At 36.1% G+C, this 13,388-nt stretch overlaps 1 protein-coding gene across 6 annotated transcripts in view; it reads right to left on the reverse strand.

Annotated features, from left to right (window-relative positions):
* NAALADL2 (N-acetylated alpha-linked acidic dipeptidase like 2) overlaps positions 1–13,388 on the reverse strand; it is a 1,353,416-nt gene that overhangs the window by 930,169 nt on the left and 409,859 nt on the right. The window contains exon 1 of one of the 6 annotated variants that reach the window (XM_045502927.1): positions 7,619–8,599. The exons of 3 other annotated variants lie outside the window; for them this stretch is intronic. In XM_045502927.1, the coding sequence (XP_045358883.1) occupies positions 7,619–7,651 (33 nt within the window). In that variant the 5' untranslated portion in view covers positions 7,652–8,599. Of the gene's footprint in view, positions 1–2,645; positions 3,024–7,618; positions 8,600–13,388 lie in introns of those variants that run through there. 2 more of the 6 variants (XM_045502928.1, XM_045502929.1) reach the window with 2 other exon arrangements.

Below are 13,388 nucleotides of genomic sequence, written 5' to 3' on the forward strand. Positions count from 1 at the left end.
AGGTTAAGAATAGAGGAGAGCACACTGGTGTTAATAATATTTATGTAGCATTATAAACCCTCTTTAAAGATTTTATAAACTTCAAGTGCACTGAGGTAATGATATTGCCTTAAGTTTCTAATTTTGATATGAATAAATAGGAATTTGGATGAACAAAAAGAAAATAATAATGTTTTATTTATTTTTTTTAGGTTTATCTATTTATCTTGAGAGAGACAGAGATCACAAACCATGAGATCATGACCTGAGCTGAGATCAAGAGTCAGATGCTGAACCAACTGAGCCACCCAGGTGCCCCTGTCTCTATAACTCTTAACTTTATTTCTCAGTATTGCCTAATAAAACCCCTCTCTTCTAGCTAGGCCTGCCCCCTGACACCTATAGAAATTACTCTGATGTCTGCCACCATCTCAACACATCCCTTGAATAAGTGATACGTGTTTATATCATTTGAACACCATAAATCTTAAAACCAATTTCTTACTTTCTTTTGTCTGCTAGGAAGCTTGAAAACAAATTTGTGACTTGTTTGGTAGCTGTATAGAATGTTCTGCCACATATTTGATATACAAAATTTCAATTGTTATTTTAACCTTATTTTTTTCATAAGGTTGGTTATGCTTACTTATTTGTAGCCTATTTCAAAATATTAATGTTTTGAAAATTCTTTTGTTTCCAATAAGAGGAGAATCAAACATGTAAATAAATGGATAGATATAATTTCTATGCCTTGTCTTTGTTTATTTTGCCAGAGAAGACCTTCTTCCTTCTGACCATTTATTCTACTTTACCAAACCTGCCAGAGCCAGTTTACATCATATCTTCTCTATGAAACTCACTATAAATTCCTAGGTTTCCCTATAAATTCTTAGATAGCGGTCTGTGATTATAACAATAACAAAAATTGGCAAGAGTGGAAGCAACTTTGTCCCTTTTGTGGCAAAATATTTTTTTTCCCATCTCTGAAATTGGCCACCAACAAAATATTGATGTGATGAAGATTTTTTTCAAGATTTATCAGTAGTGTAAAGGAAGATAGGACTTGTCTGTGATTGCATTAAAGGTCCATAAACAAAGAGGAAAGCAGCTCTCTCTGCTTCTCACACTTTGTTTGCAAAAGAACTTACTTTTGAAAAGCCAAGAGAATCACAGAGATGGGATGGTTTCAAGAGTTTAATTCTCAGAAATGAATCATTTACCAAGATCTGAAGTCACACACCAAAGTTGATTGTGTTGTTTAACAGGTGTACACGCACATCTTTTGCTTATTTACATGAATTGCATTAAGTTCAGAAGTTGACTTTTCAAAATATTTCTCTTTTGGGATTTTTTAGTAGATGGGATTTTGTACTATACTCTAAGTCACATTTTTGTTGTTGTTGTTATTGTTGTTTTGTGTTTTTTGTTTTTTTGTTTTTAAGTACACACTAGACAGCTTGTACTACAGTGACCAGGGGTTTAAAGAGGGCAGGTGAATGGTATTTCAATAAATTATAAAGGCATCTTAAAGTGAGCTCTATGCCCAATGTGGGGCTCGAACTCATGATCCCAAGATCAAGAGTCACATGCTGTACCAACTAAGCCAGCCAGACATCCCTATACAGGTATTTCTGAATGCACCTTCTCAAGTGTTCAACTATGGAGATGGTTAAACATCTATCAATAAAGCAAGAAAATAGCCCTGGCAAATAAAACTATTTGCACATACTTTTCCTGAAGAGAGATTAGAAGCTGGAGGGATCGAACCTAAGCTCAATACCCCTTTAAGGGCTTTCATCCTAATCACGTTTTCTTTGCAATCTTGTCAGTCACCCATTTTTTTCTTCTTCTCTCATGTATCAAGTGTAATACCTTGCAATAATAAGTCAAGTATGTGCTTGGTTAATCCTCTCCCCAAAAACTGTGATACAAAAAAAGGCTGGCTTACTGTCCTACTCAATTAGCCAAATTCGTTTAAACTCTTTCCAAAGCTAGAGAATAGGCATACAATGTAATAATTATAAGGTGTTTATACATGTACAATCATCAGATCATTACTTGCACCCTTTGTTTTATTTCTTTAAGAAAAGGAACAGATGTAAAGACAGATCCAACCTTTTAAATATATGGAAAAATTTTCATTGCGTTATTAATAATAATGTTTAAACAATCAAGTCATCCTGTAGGTATGTGTCACCTGCTTTTCAAGAAGATTTTATAGTGACTTTAATTGAAACTTAAAATGTTTCCCTTTAAAATAATTGCAGTGCCATAAAATATCATTTAAATCAAAGGAGCTTAAACCGTGCTTTTCAGAACATTTAAAAGTCCAGGAACAAACTCTAAATTTCAAAGTGTTTGAGAATTGGCCTTTCCCCCAGCAGCAGGTTTTAACTAACTGAGTACATGTTTTTAACCATCTTTATCTAATGTTCCATTCAAGTACATTGCTTGCTGTTTTATTTCTAGTAAAGCAAAGATCTTATATCCATTTAGAAAGACAAGAAAAAAAGTGCTCCTCAACTCAGTTATGCTGCTTTCATTAACACATTATTTCAGAGTTCATCTTCTAATCTCATTGCCTCCTCCAGGGATTCGCTCTCTGGGAAAAATCCCCCAGCCATCTTCCCAGGCACCCTTGCCTAACCTATTTAGGTCAGACTCACCTGGGATTTCATGCCTTGACATTTTCTGCAATTTTACTTGCTCCAAATGTGCTCAAATTTATCCTTAGAAAATAAGGTCTCTTCAGCAGAGCTTCTGGAAGTTCCAACTCCAAAACGCCCTGTTGCCTTAATATGTAAATTTCAACTCCAAAATGTTTCAGGTCTTCAAGTGTTCCAACCTATCAATTAGAGCTAGTGAAAGCCTTCCTTCTGGAACACAGGTTAAACAACAGCTTCTTACACTTTTCCTGCTTAAAAATGCTGTGAAAGTTCTATAGACTGGGAAGGAGCAGTCCTAAACTGGTTAGTCCTCTTTGGGGTTTTAGAAAGATTTCAAGGCACTCACAGGCATGGTTTACGATGATGAATGCAGAGATACTTTTTCCACCACAGAAGGTAAACATGCACACCAAACCAGTATAACAGGTCAGAGTACATAGTACTGCTGCCCTCCGGCTGCAATTTAGAAGCACAGACACTAAGGCACCTTCTTGCCTAGATATTTTTCTTCTTTTTGTAGCTCAGTAGAATACGTATAATTTCTAAAAAACTGTCTGAATCGTAAGAAACATGATACATTCAATACATGTGTGTCAGGACTTTCACGCTGATGCCTCTGGGCTATGGTGAAAGTCAAGTAAATGTCTTAAAAACCAATGTAACTTTAATGGAGTCCAGAAAAATTCCAAGCCTGGATGGACCAGTCTCATAATAACATGACTGAATACTGGACAATTCTTTCTGGGCCATAACTATAGACACCTTTCTAAAAGGTGTCAATATTGAAAGCATTCATAACCCTGATATCCCCTTTTGAAATAGGAAAGTAAATGCCTCCAGAATGTAATGTGCCAAATTCCTCTATTAAATTATAGGCTCTGGGCAGCAAGAGTGGAGACCTGGGTTCTGGCAACTGCTTCTAAGATAGCAAGGGTAATTTTCTTGCCTTCATAGGATCTGTTTGCTAACTCTACAAAGTAAACAATATTGGACTTGAGGCCCTTTAAGCTCCCTGGTACCTTGAAAATGTTAATATTCTACAAATTTTTTTCTCCCCTCTGATGGCCAAATTCTCCTTCAGTGGCTTGCTGAAAAGTCCTCTCTTTTCTGCTGATTGTTCTTTAGAACTGGCCTTGGACTTCACAGTGTCTAGTCAACTCTTCTGGACTTTGAAACATTTTTCCCCACAGCTCTAGTCTTTTGTGGCCTGTAGAATAGCGGTTTTCTAGATCTAGAAAACTAAGAACTGGTGTAGGAAGGGAAGCTATAATTAGAAGATGCTCAAAAACATGTAAGCAGCTGGTAAGTAGACTTCCAGAGTTACAAGTGTGTGTTGGACAGTCCAGGGGAGACCCCCACTCAAAGAAATCTCTCTCAAGATTGTCTCAGCCTTGAACTCAGAGACACCTTTTATTTAAATAATTCCAAAAATGAATTTGTATATCATATCCTTCACAAAGAGGCAGGTGGCCTTAGATATGCTTTGACCAAGGAGGAATAGGAGGGAAATAAAATGGAAAAAGCTCATGTGGACTGAGTTTCTGAGGGAGGGGGGACTCATCGGATAAGGGACACAGCTGGATAGTGACAGATTCTTTCCCTCTCTTACAATTCCTACTAGGGTCTGCTCTGCCTGTTACTAATAACCCTGTAATAGAAAATGCATGTCCTTCCTGACAGGGAATACAGGTAAGGGGCATTTTTATGTCCAAGGGTAGCCTCTGGAAAAATCTTAGCCTAAGGAATTTTCCAGGGAGCTGCCTGCCTAGGAGGAAGTTGTCACCCTCCTGTCCTTCCAGTCATGGCCTTTCACTACTATCACAGATTTACCACGTGCTACTCAGCAGGACATGTGAGTCTGCAGGTATTACACAAGGGAATGTTGCTTCCTTTCCTCAGCAAATACAATGCTCGAAAAGCATTCGCTCCCATTCCTGTTGCCATATTATATCTTATTTATATTTTCAAAAATAAGAAGAAAGAAATCTAGCATTTTATCCTATCCTAGATAATTCTATTTTATGAATCCTGAGAATATTATGAGCCTTCTCATATAAAATTTTACATTATTCTCTGTAGGGTTACTTTTCATTGGGACTGAAATGAAGAGATTGCTTTTTATGTTGGAAAAAAAATAATTGAGATCTGTTCACATGAAGCTGAAGATAACCTTGGAACAACTTCACTTTCATTTGGGAAAAAATAGGTTCCTAATACCATAGCTGCTGATAGCTTACAGGTTGTAAAGTGTACCCTTACTTGGCTACCAGGGTGTAAAACCTACAGGAAATAGCACTAAAATGAATAATCTTTGACAATGTCTATGGCTAGCCCTCCAAGTTGTGAGTAGACATGGTCACAGTCTAGCCACATGGCATTAGAAAACCACTATTCAAAGCACATGATGGAATTCTAAGGATAATCTACTATTACTTATTATCTTCATAACCAATAAAATTAAATCATCCATATGTTTAATGCACAATAACATTAATTTGAATACAGTCATTTCTATTAAATTTCTATTCTGATAGAAATTTCATTTCTATTCTGATTATTTGTAAGCCGAGCTGACAATAATTAGTATTATTTCAGAGAACTTCAGAATCTTTTTATAAAGACTGCTAAGTCAAAGACAATATTAAACATTTCCAAATGCCTTTTTCATTTACTTCAATAATTTTTAAACTCAAGCTGAGATTGTGACAAGGTATTGCACAGAAAACCGACTGATGTTAGAGCATTCGATAAATGAAGATTCCAGAATCTATTTTGATTTGTTTTATAAGATATTAAACTTATCAAAATCTCTTACTTCTACACACATCAAGTTGCAAATTATCCCCAGAGTACTTTCCTTTATAATTACAAAAAAAAAAATCCAAAAATAATTTAAAGCCAACAGCTGAAGTACCTTCACTTATCATTAACTCTCTCCTGATTACTAAATTCACTTAATAATTATATGGCAAATGCAACTTCTTTAAGGTAGAAGCATTTCAATACTCCAAGAAGATGGATGTGAACTATTTGTAGATCTACCAAGGAAACATTTCAACTCAGAACAACGCAAAAGCTCACTGAAAAGCTTTCATAGAGCTCACAGGGGAAAATCGAGATAGAACTGACCTCACAAGCATTCCTCGGCTACAGGAGGTTTGTGAATCAAGGTACTTGATTTTCTACCTCAAACCATAACATTCAAATGATTTATTTTGGCTCTTGTTTACAATTTTATGCATTTTCCTGATATATACTGATTATTCATTCTGAAAGTGTGTGTGTGTGTGTGTGTGTGTGTGTGTGTGTGCATTTATACTCACCCTTTTACAGTGGAACATATTACCAGAAACATGACATACATAAAACTGCCAGAGAAAACAGAAAAAAAAAAACAACAGAAAATCTATACACATTCTTGAACTCTAAAATAAGAAGTAAATATTACTCATGATCCTGACACAAAGAGAGACAAAGCCCGGTTACTCCTCAGTTTATTGCAATCTCTGATGTACCTGCAGGTACACCTGTACATACAGGTGATTTACCTGCACAGCCTGGAATAGCCTCTTCACGTGGTTGCCAAATAGTTAAAGATATTTTACACAAAATAATTATTACATGAACAACATTAACAACCTAAATACTTCCCACATCTTTCCAAGGGAAGACATTACAGAGACAAAGTATATGTTATAATCACGTGCATATGATTTTCTCCATAAAACATATATAAATAAATGAATAAATAATTTCATAGAATTATGCTAAATAAGTATTTTAGCTTGTTGTTTTTCCTCAATAGACTGTACTACATGACTTTTTAAATTCATCTTTAAAAATGTTTGTTAATACCATTATATGCAGCATTTAACAAAATGTTTTTTTAGGAAACATACAGAAATAACAATAAAGTTCTGGGATTCTTGAGCAGATTTAGTGGATAAGGGATTAAAGGAAATAAAGAAAAGAAACACAGGCATTCTGGAAGATAATTTAACTTTAGAAAATGGACACTACACTTTTATGACCAGGCGTGTCTATGATCATCTGATTCTCATATATGTTTTATTTCATGTAGTCATGTTCAATTAAATGCCCTAAATAGAAAACTGGGTGGTTTGGGGATTTTCTTGATGGTAGCTTCACAAGACATAACTAAACAAATAAAAATGTTATTAGTAGATTTAAAAAATATCTTGATCAAAATGTCTCTTGTAAAGGTGACAAATAATTCAGACAACAGTAGACTACTAGCAATCATAGCAACAAATAAGCATTATGTCAAGTTTTTATTTGTTTTTAAGGACCTTTTCTCACTCAAAAAAGTGAAATGTGTGAGCCACCTTGTATTGTTTCTATCAACAAGCCTAACCATAGAAGCCCAGTCAAGCCAATGTCAACAAAGCCAATCCCTTCAAAGGACAAAGGTATCTGATTAAGTAAGACCTGTAAAATAAATCCCCTCTCCCTAACCGATAGGCTCTCCTTTGAGATCCTGTTTTCTACCTTAAAAAAATGGTTAGATTAGTATATTAATACAAAGACACTTAGCTGGTAAATCCCAGAAATGGCAAAAGTTGATTACAAATAAAAAGTCCATAAGAAGAGATAAAATTAAAACAATATTCGTCAATGTTGGTAAAGATCTACCATGAAAATGCACGACAAGTCGGTCACACCATTTCTACAGCATTACATTGGAGAGTAAAGATAAGACTTTTCCTAGTCTCCACCAAATTTGGGTTTCTGTGTTGGTTGAGTTTTTGAGCTCAAGAGACAGCCAGCTTCTTTTGAAACTAGAAAATTTGCCACCTCTTTTCCTCACACTCAAAGCACACCTTGAAACTCGGCAGGGGCACAGGCAGGCATACACACATGCACACACACACACACACACACACACGAACACTTTGTAACAGAAACTGCTTAAATTTCGGATTGGAAACATTTCAAAGACTGTTGGCACTTACCTTGCAAAGATGTGTTAGGTAAACTTGCTTCATTCTCTCCCATTTTATTATTTCTTTTTAAAGGGGGCCAAGCAGTTTCAAATTGTGTCAGTTACCCTGCAAGCTTTGTGACCTTCTGACTTTCTACTGTAGTATTGTAACAGTATACTACCTGCTTTCTTCTGTGAATAATTACCATTCTGCTTCCTGAGTTACCTGGGCTTGCAGGACCTGTTTTACTATGAAATGAGATCACATCCTTTGATCCAATGTACTGCTATTAATGTGTGCTTCACAAAATGTGGCTTTGTTTTAGTTTTGATATTGACTTCTAATTCTCTACTTTCACTTTAGTCTAGAAACGTATTTACATTTTCCCCGAGTGTCGATACTACCAACACACCATGGTGCAGGGCCAGAGTTTTGTTTGTTTTTTAGTTCTCCTGACCTGTTTCTCTTATAGAAATAAAAAAAATAAATAAATAAAGTGAATTTTGCAATGTTCGTTTAAAAAAATACAGAGACATAATGAACAGCATGGGAATGAATCAGTTTTGTGCAGTGGTGGAAAGATAGTCTCTGGAGTATCTCTAGTACTAGCTGTGGAACTATAAGAGGGGGCTAGAACTTCTTTGAGTCTTAGTTTGCTCAACTGTAAAATGGGGATGGTATCTATTTCCAAAGGTTCTTATGAAGACTGAAAGCAATAATGTATGTGCTAAACACTGAATGGCAGATGATAAACACAATAGAGGCAATATTTTCCCTCCTCCCCTCCTTTTCTTCCTTTTCCTTTCATCTTCTTCCTTCTTTCTCTTCCCTTGTCCTTCCTCCCTCTGACAAGTGGAAAGAATGCCCAAGTAGAGCACTGATGTCACTATGTCCTGAAGCCAGCTGTCCTACTTATTAATTGAGAGATCTTTAAAATGTGATACAATCCAATCTTGGAGCGCCTCAAGGTCCTCATTTGTAAAAGGATACTGGTATTTGCATTGCCTTTTTACCAGGAACAGAATGAGTATTAATTTAAACTATTGTGCTTCAAACAAAAAATAAGCTCTAGCAAAGATAAGCAACAAATCAGAGATTATCTTTACTCATTTGTAAAAGTGAGAGAGGAAGTACATCACAAAAGTAAATCAATTTATTTAAGCTCTGTCTCCCATAAGGCATCTAGAACAAAAGACAATCTCTAACTTTCCCCTCCAGAATTTCTTAAAAATTTTAGCTTTGTTCAGACTAGTTTAAAAAAAGCCCAAGATTCAAACATCTTCTCCTTTAATGGTTCTTTAATTTTCAATTTGAAAAGAATCTGTATACCATGTTTGCTAGCTTATTAATGAAAACATTGATTATATAAGTTATGTAAACAGAAAGGTAAACAACTAGAATAGTTACTCTCAAAAATATTAGCAATAAAAACAAACGTGACATAAAAAAATCCTCATCACAGTTAATTTACATTTTTTTCATTACTTCTCTGGGTCTCAGTTTCTTCATCTATAAAATGATCTGGGGGGCGCCTGGGTGGCGCAGTCGGTTAGGCGTCCGACTTCAGCCAGGTCACGATCTCGCGGTCCGTGAGTTCGAGCCCCGCGTCGGGCTCTGGGCTGATGGCTCAGAGCCTGGAGCCTGTTTCCGATTCTGTGTCTCCCTCTCTCTCTGCCCCTCCCCCGTTCATGCTCTGTCTCTCTCTGTCCCAAAAATAAATAAACGTTGAAAAAAAAAAAATTAAAAAAAAAAAAATGATCTGGAACATTTACTGTCTAAGCTCCATTCTCTCATGATAAATGACAAAACCTCTGATTAAAATCTAAGTTGTGATTCGTTCCAGAATAGAGTAGTCTTTTGCCTACTACAATTGCATAATGTATATATTTTGTTACATACTTTACCAAATATAACTGGAAATTGAATGCTTTCCAATAAAACTATAATCATCACATTCTGACTTCCCCCATAACAGGAGAAACATACATATCAATCCTCCCTCATTATAACAACTTGGAAATGTATTAACATACCTGTCCCAGGCACCTAAAATTAGTCAATAACCAGTATAAAGCACCTCTTATCTACAAGTTGAATTATGGAATGTGTGAAGTTACATTGAAAGTAGAATAAAGAAGTCCTATTCTAAGGCAGAGGAAAAACATAAAAACACCAGAACCCCCAAAAGTGCTTGTAGCTGCCCAGAAAGTAACATAAATGTATACTCAATTATACTGAAATAGCTTCAATACGTATAAAATGCCATGCATTCACTTACTCATTCACTCTCTTTCTCTTGTGCTCCTCATATGCCTGGAAAATTCTCCTCTCATCACTTCCTCTTTGCCTTACTAATTCATATGCAGGAATTCTTCTTCAACCTAATCTTGGTTGAGACTTCCTCTATATGCTCCCAGATGCTTCTTAACAACTTGGAATTTTCCTTTCACCATGGCTCTTATCACATTATATTGTATTGTATGTACTGCTTATTTCTGTCCTTAGGACCTGTTGTGTTAAGAGACCTTTTCTGTGCCCACCACTATATCCCTGTAACTGTGCTTGGTAGCACGGTTCCTACCTCATATTAGTCTTTCAACAAATGTTATAAAGATGAATAAAATTACCATCATCAGAAAGGGTGAATTGAGGGATCTCGAAGAAAAGAAAGACATAGATTGGCAAAGAAGATGATTAAATATATCCCGGTAGGAAAAAAATGCCAAATTAAATTTCAAAAGTGAAAAGAAATGGGGGTAACCATTTAGGTTTATATGCAAGAGAAAATAATTAAGAACTGGAAGGTTAAAAGGGATTAGGACATTTATGAGAACTCCCAAAAAATAATTAAAGTAAATGAAAGAGGAAAAAAAAATAATGAATGCATTCATTTAAAATATACATACCTGCACTCACACCAAAACCAAATAACATTGGTAGCATTAGCCAAAATAACTTTACTGAATGGTGAAAGGAACAGTAATTACAAAATTAACAAGACTTTTGGAATATTGGGAAGAAAATCTATGAGAGTGACTGAGATAACACATTTTTTAAACCACTTAGATGACTTAAGAGAAAACAACATCTACAGCCATATAATCTTTTTGTGTTTCTAACATTATCTTTTTTTTTTTTTTTGTAATTTTATTTACTGTTTAGAGAGAGAGAGAGAGACAGAGTGTGACCAGGGGTGGGACAGAGAGAAAGGGAGATACAGAACCTGAAGCAGGCTCCAGGTTCTGAACTGTCAGCTCAGAGCCTGATGCAGGCCTCGAACCCATGAACCATGAAATCATGACCTGAGACAAAGTTGGATGCTTAACTGAGCCACCCAGGCGGGCCATCTAACATTCTATTTCTAAAGCAAACTTCAAGGAGAGAGTGGGCACAGAGAAGGTTATAAATGTTATCCGTTATCTCAGAGTGCAGTTTCTACCTAGAAATTACCCAAGAGGAAGAAACCAATGTTAAAGTTTAAATCTGTCATGGGCAGTTATTAAAGTGATTATGTAGTTCTGTTTTTCAAGGGAAGATACATGTGAAAATTTGGAAAAAAAATTATGAAGTCATTCAAAATTCTGAATGTTGGCATTGTCCTATAAAACATTGGGGCGCCTGGGTGGCGCAGTCGGTTAAGCGTCCGACTTCAGCCAGGTCACGATCTCGCGGTCTGTGAGTTCGAGCCCCGCGTCAGGCTCTGGGTTGATGGCTCAGAGCCTGGAGCCTGTTTCCGATTCTGTGTCTCCCTCTCTCTCTGACCCTCCCCTGTTCATGCTCTGTCTCTCTCTGTCCCAAAAATAAATAAACATTGAAAAAAAAAAAATTAAAAAAAAAAATAAAAAATAAAAAAAAAATAAAACATGGAGTCCCGGGTATGTAAAAGTCACACATTTAGTAGTTACATAGACCTGGTACTTATCTTGTCAATGAAAAGTACAACAGTAGGAGAACAAATAATCTGGTCAAATTATCCATATACATACATATGGATATCCATAGATATACATGAAGAAAAAAGGATTAGAACTATCAAAACTGTAATCTTCTAAATCACTATGAGGAAGAAATTCCATGGTTAGCAACCAGAATGGATCTTTAAGATTATCCTTTCAAGAATTAGGTACAGGTGCTTGAAGAGTGCCAAAATATACCACTCTAAAATATACCACTCTAAAATAGGTCTCATTGGCATATGGATTATTTTGAGCTAAATGCCCTTGAGAACCAGCAGACACATGAAAAGTTCTTTTCCTCCTCTCACTGCCTAAAAATAGAGTATAAATTTCTTCTTTTGTAAAGAAAATTTACATGTATAAAGGAAATTTCCATTTGTAAAAGTCAGAGACAACTCTTAACACTTGAGAAACAACCTTCCTTAACATGCATTTTCTTCCCTCATTTTCCCATAACTTGCCTCTCTTTCCCAGGAGCCCCAACCCCTTTCCATTGTTTAGCCTAAAATGGTGTAAACCTCAATCATCTGTCTCCTTGAGTCCCATTTCCTTGTGAGACTCCCATGTAAATCTACAGAATTACAACTGTTCCCCCATCCCCCTTCTCTTGTTAATTGTTAATCTCTTTCATCAGTTTGCTCAAAGGCCCAACCAGTGAACCTGGGAGGGTAGAGAGAAAAGTTTTTTTTCCTCCCATACACGCTCTTTCATCAAGAATATATACTGGTGGTGTTTATTTCATGCATTTTGGAATAAAGTAAACCTAGTTTCTATCCAGTCCTGCTCCAATGTTTCAAGTGTGTCAGTCCGTTTCTTCATCTCTAAAGTGGAACTAAGTAACAGTATTTTGAAAGAAATTAAATGTTAATTTAAATGTTCAACATGGTCCTGACTGCCTTAGTCTCTAGAGCATGCAACTCTTAATCTCAGGGTCATGAGTTCAAGCCTCATATTCGGTACAGCCCTTACTTCAAAAACTTCAATCAATCAATACTCAACATGGTATCAGGCAAATATAGGATGGTTAGTTTTTAAACATCATCTCAAAATAAATCCCCAATCCTGTCAAACCACCCCAAATCTGACAAATATTTCAAATATTGGAAACAGGACATAAAATTTTCTGAATTGAGCCTAGTTTTCTTAAAATTCTTTCTTGATTAAAATAAAGCTGTCAACAGTGTAAAAATGAAAAAGTTTGCACCCTGATATGATGAACCATTTGGCTTTAGACCCAGGCATTTCATCACTTAGCATTAAAAAAAAAAAAAAAAAAAGGCCTTTTAAAAATGTTTTTGTTTTTTGAGAGAAAGAGAGCAGAGTAGGGAAAGGGCAGGGGATGGATAGAGAATCCAAAGTGGGCTCTGTGCTGACAGTAGAGCCCCATGTGGGGCTTGAAGTCACGAACCATGAGATCACGACCTGAGCCAAAGTCTGACGCTTAACCAACCTGAGCCACCCAAGCACCCCGGCAGTTTTGATTAAAGATTCTTTGTTGAAGCCGAAATTTTGTTGTTTGATGGTAGCCAAGACTTTCTAGTTTAGGGCTGTCTGATGCTCACAGCTGCTAAATGCTTTTGAGTCCTACCAGAAATAAGACAGGTCAACTAAGAAAGGGGGAGAATGTATATACTATACAAGAAGAATGGGTAGAGATAACAAGATTTTCTCATGCTAAGCAATATTTGCTGAACATATTCTATGTCCTCTCTTCCAGATCTGGGTATGACCATTTACCCAACTGCCCTAGACAGAAACCGGATTTATCTTTAGCTCTATCCTCCTACATTCCCCAAACAGTCCTAAGTCCTTAACAATTCCATGTCCTAAATGTCATTGAAATT

This window comes from Leopardus geoffroyi, chromosome C2 (genome assembly GCF_018350155.1).
Source record: "Leopardus geoffroyi isolate Oge1 chromosome C2, O.geoffroyi_Oge1_pat1.0, whole genome shotgun sequence".
Taxonomy (NCBI): domain Eukaryota; kingdom Metazoa; phylum Chordata; class Mammalia; order Carnivora; family Felidae; genus Leopardus; species Leopardus geoffroyi.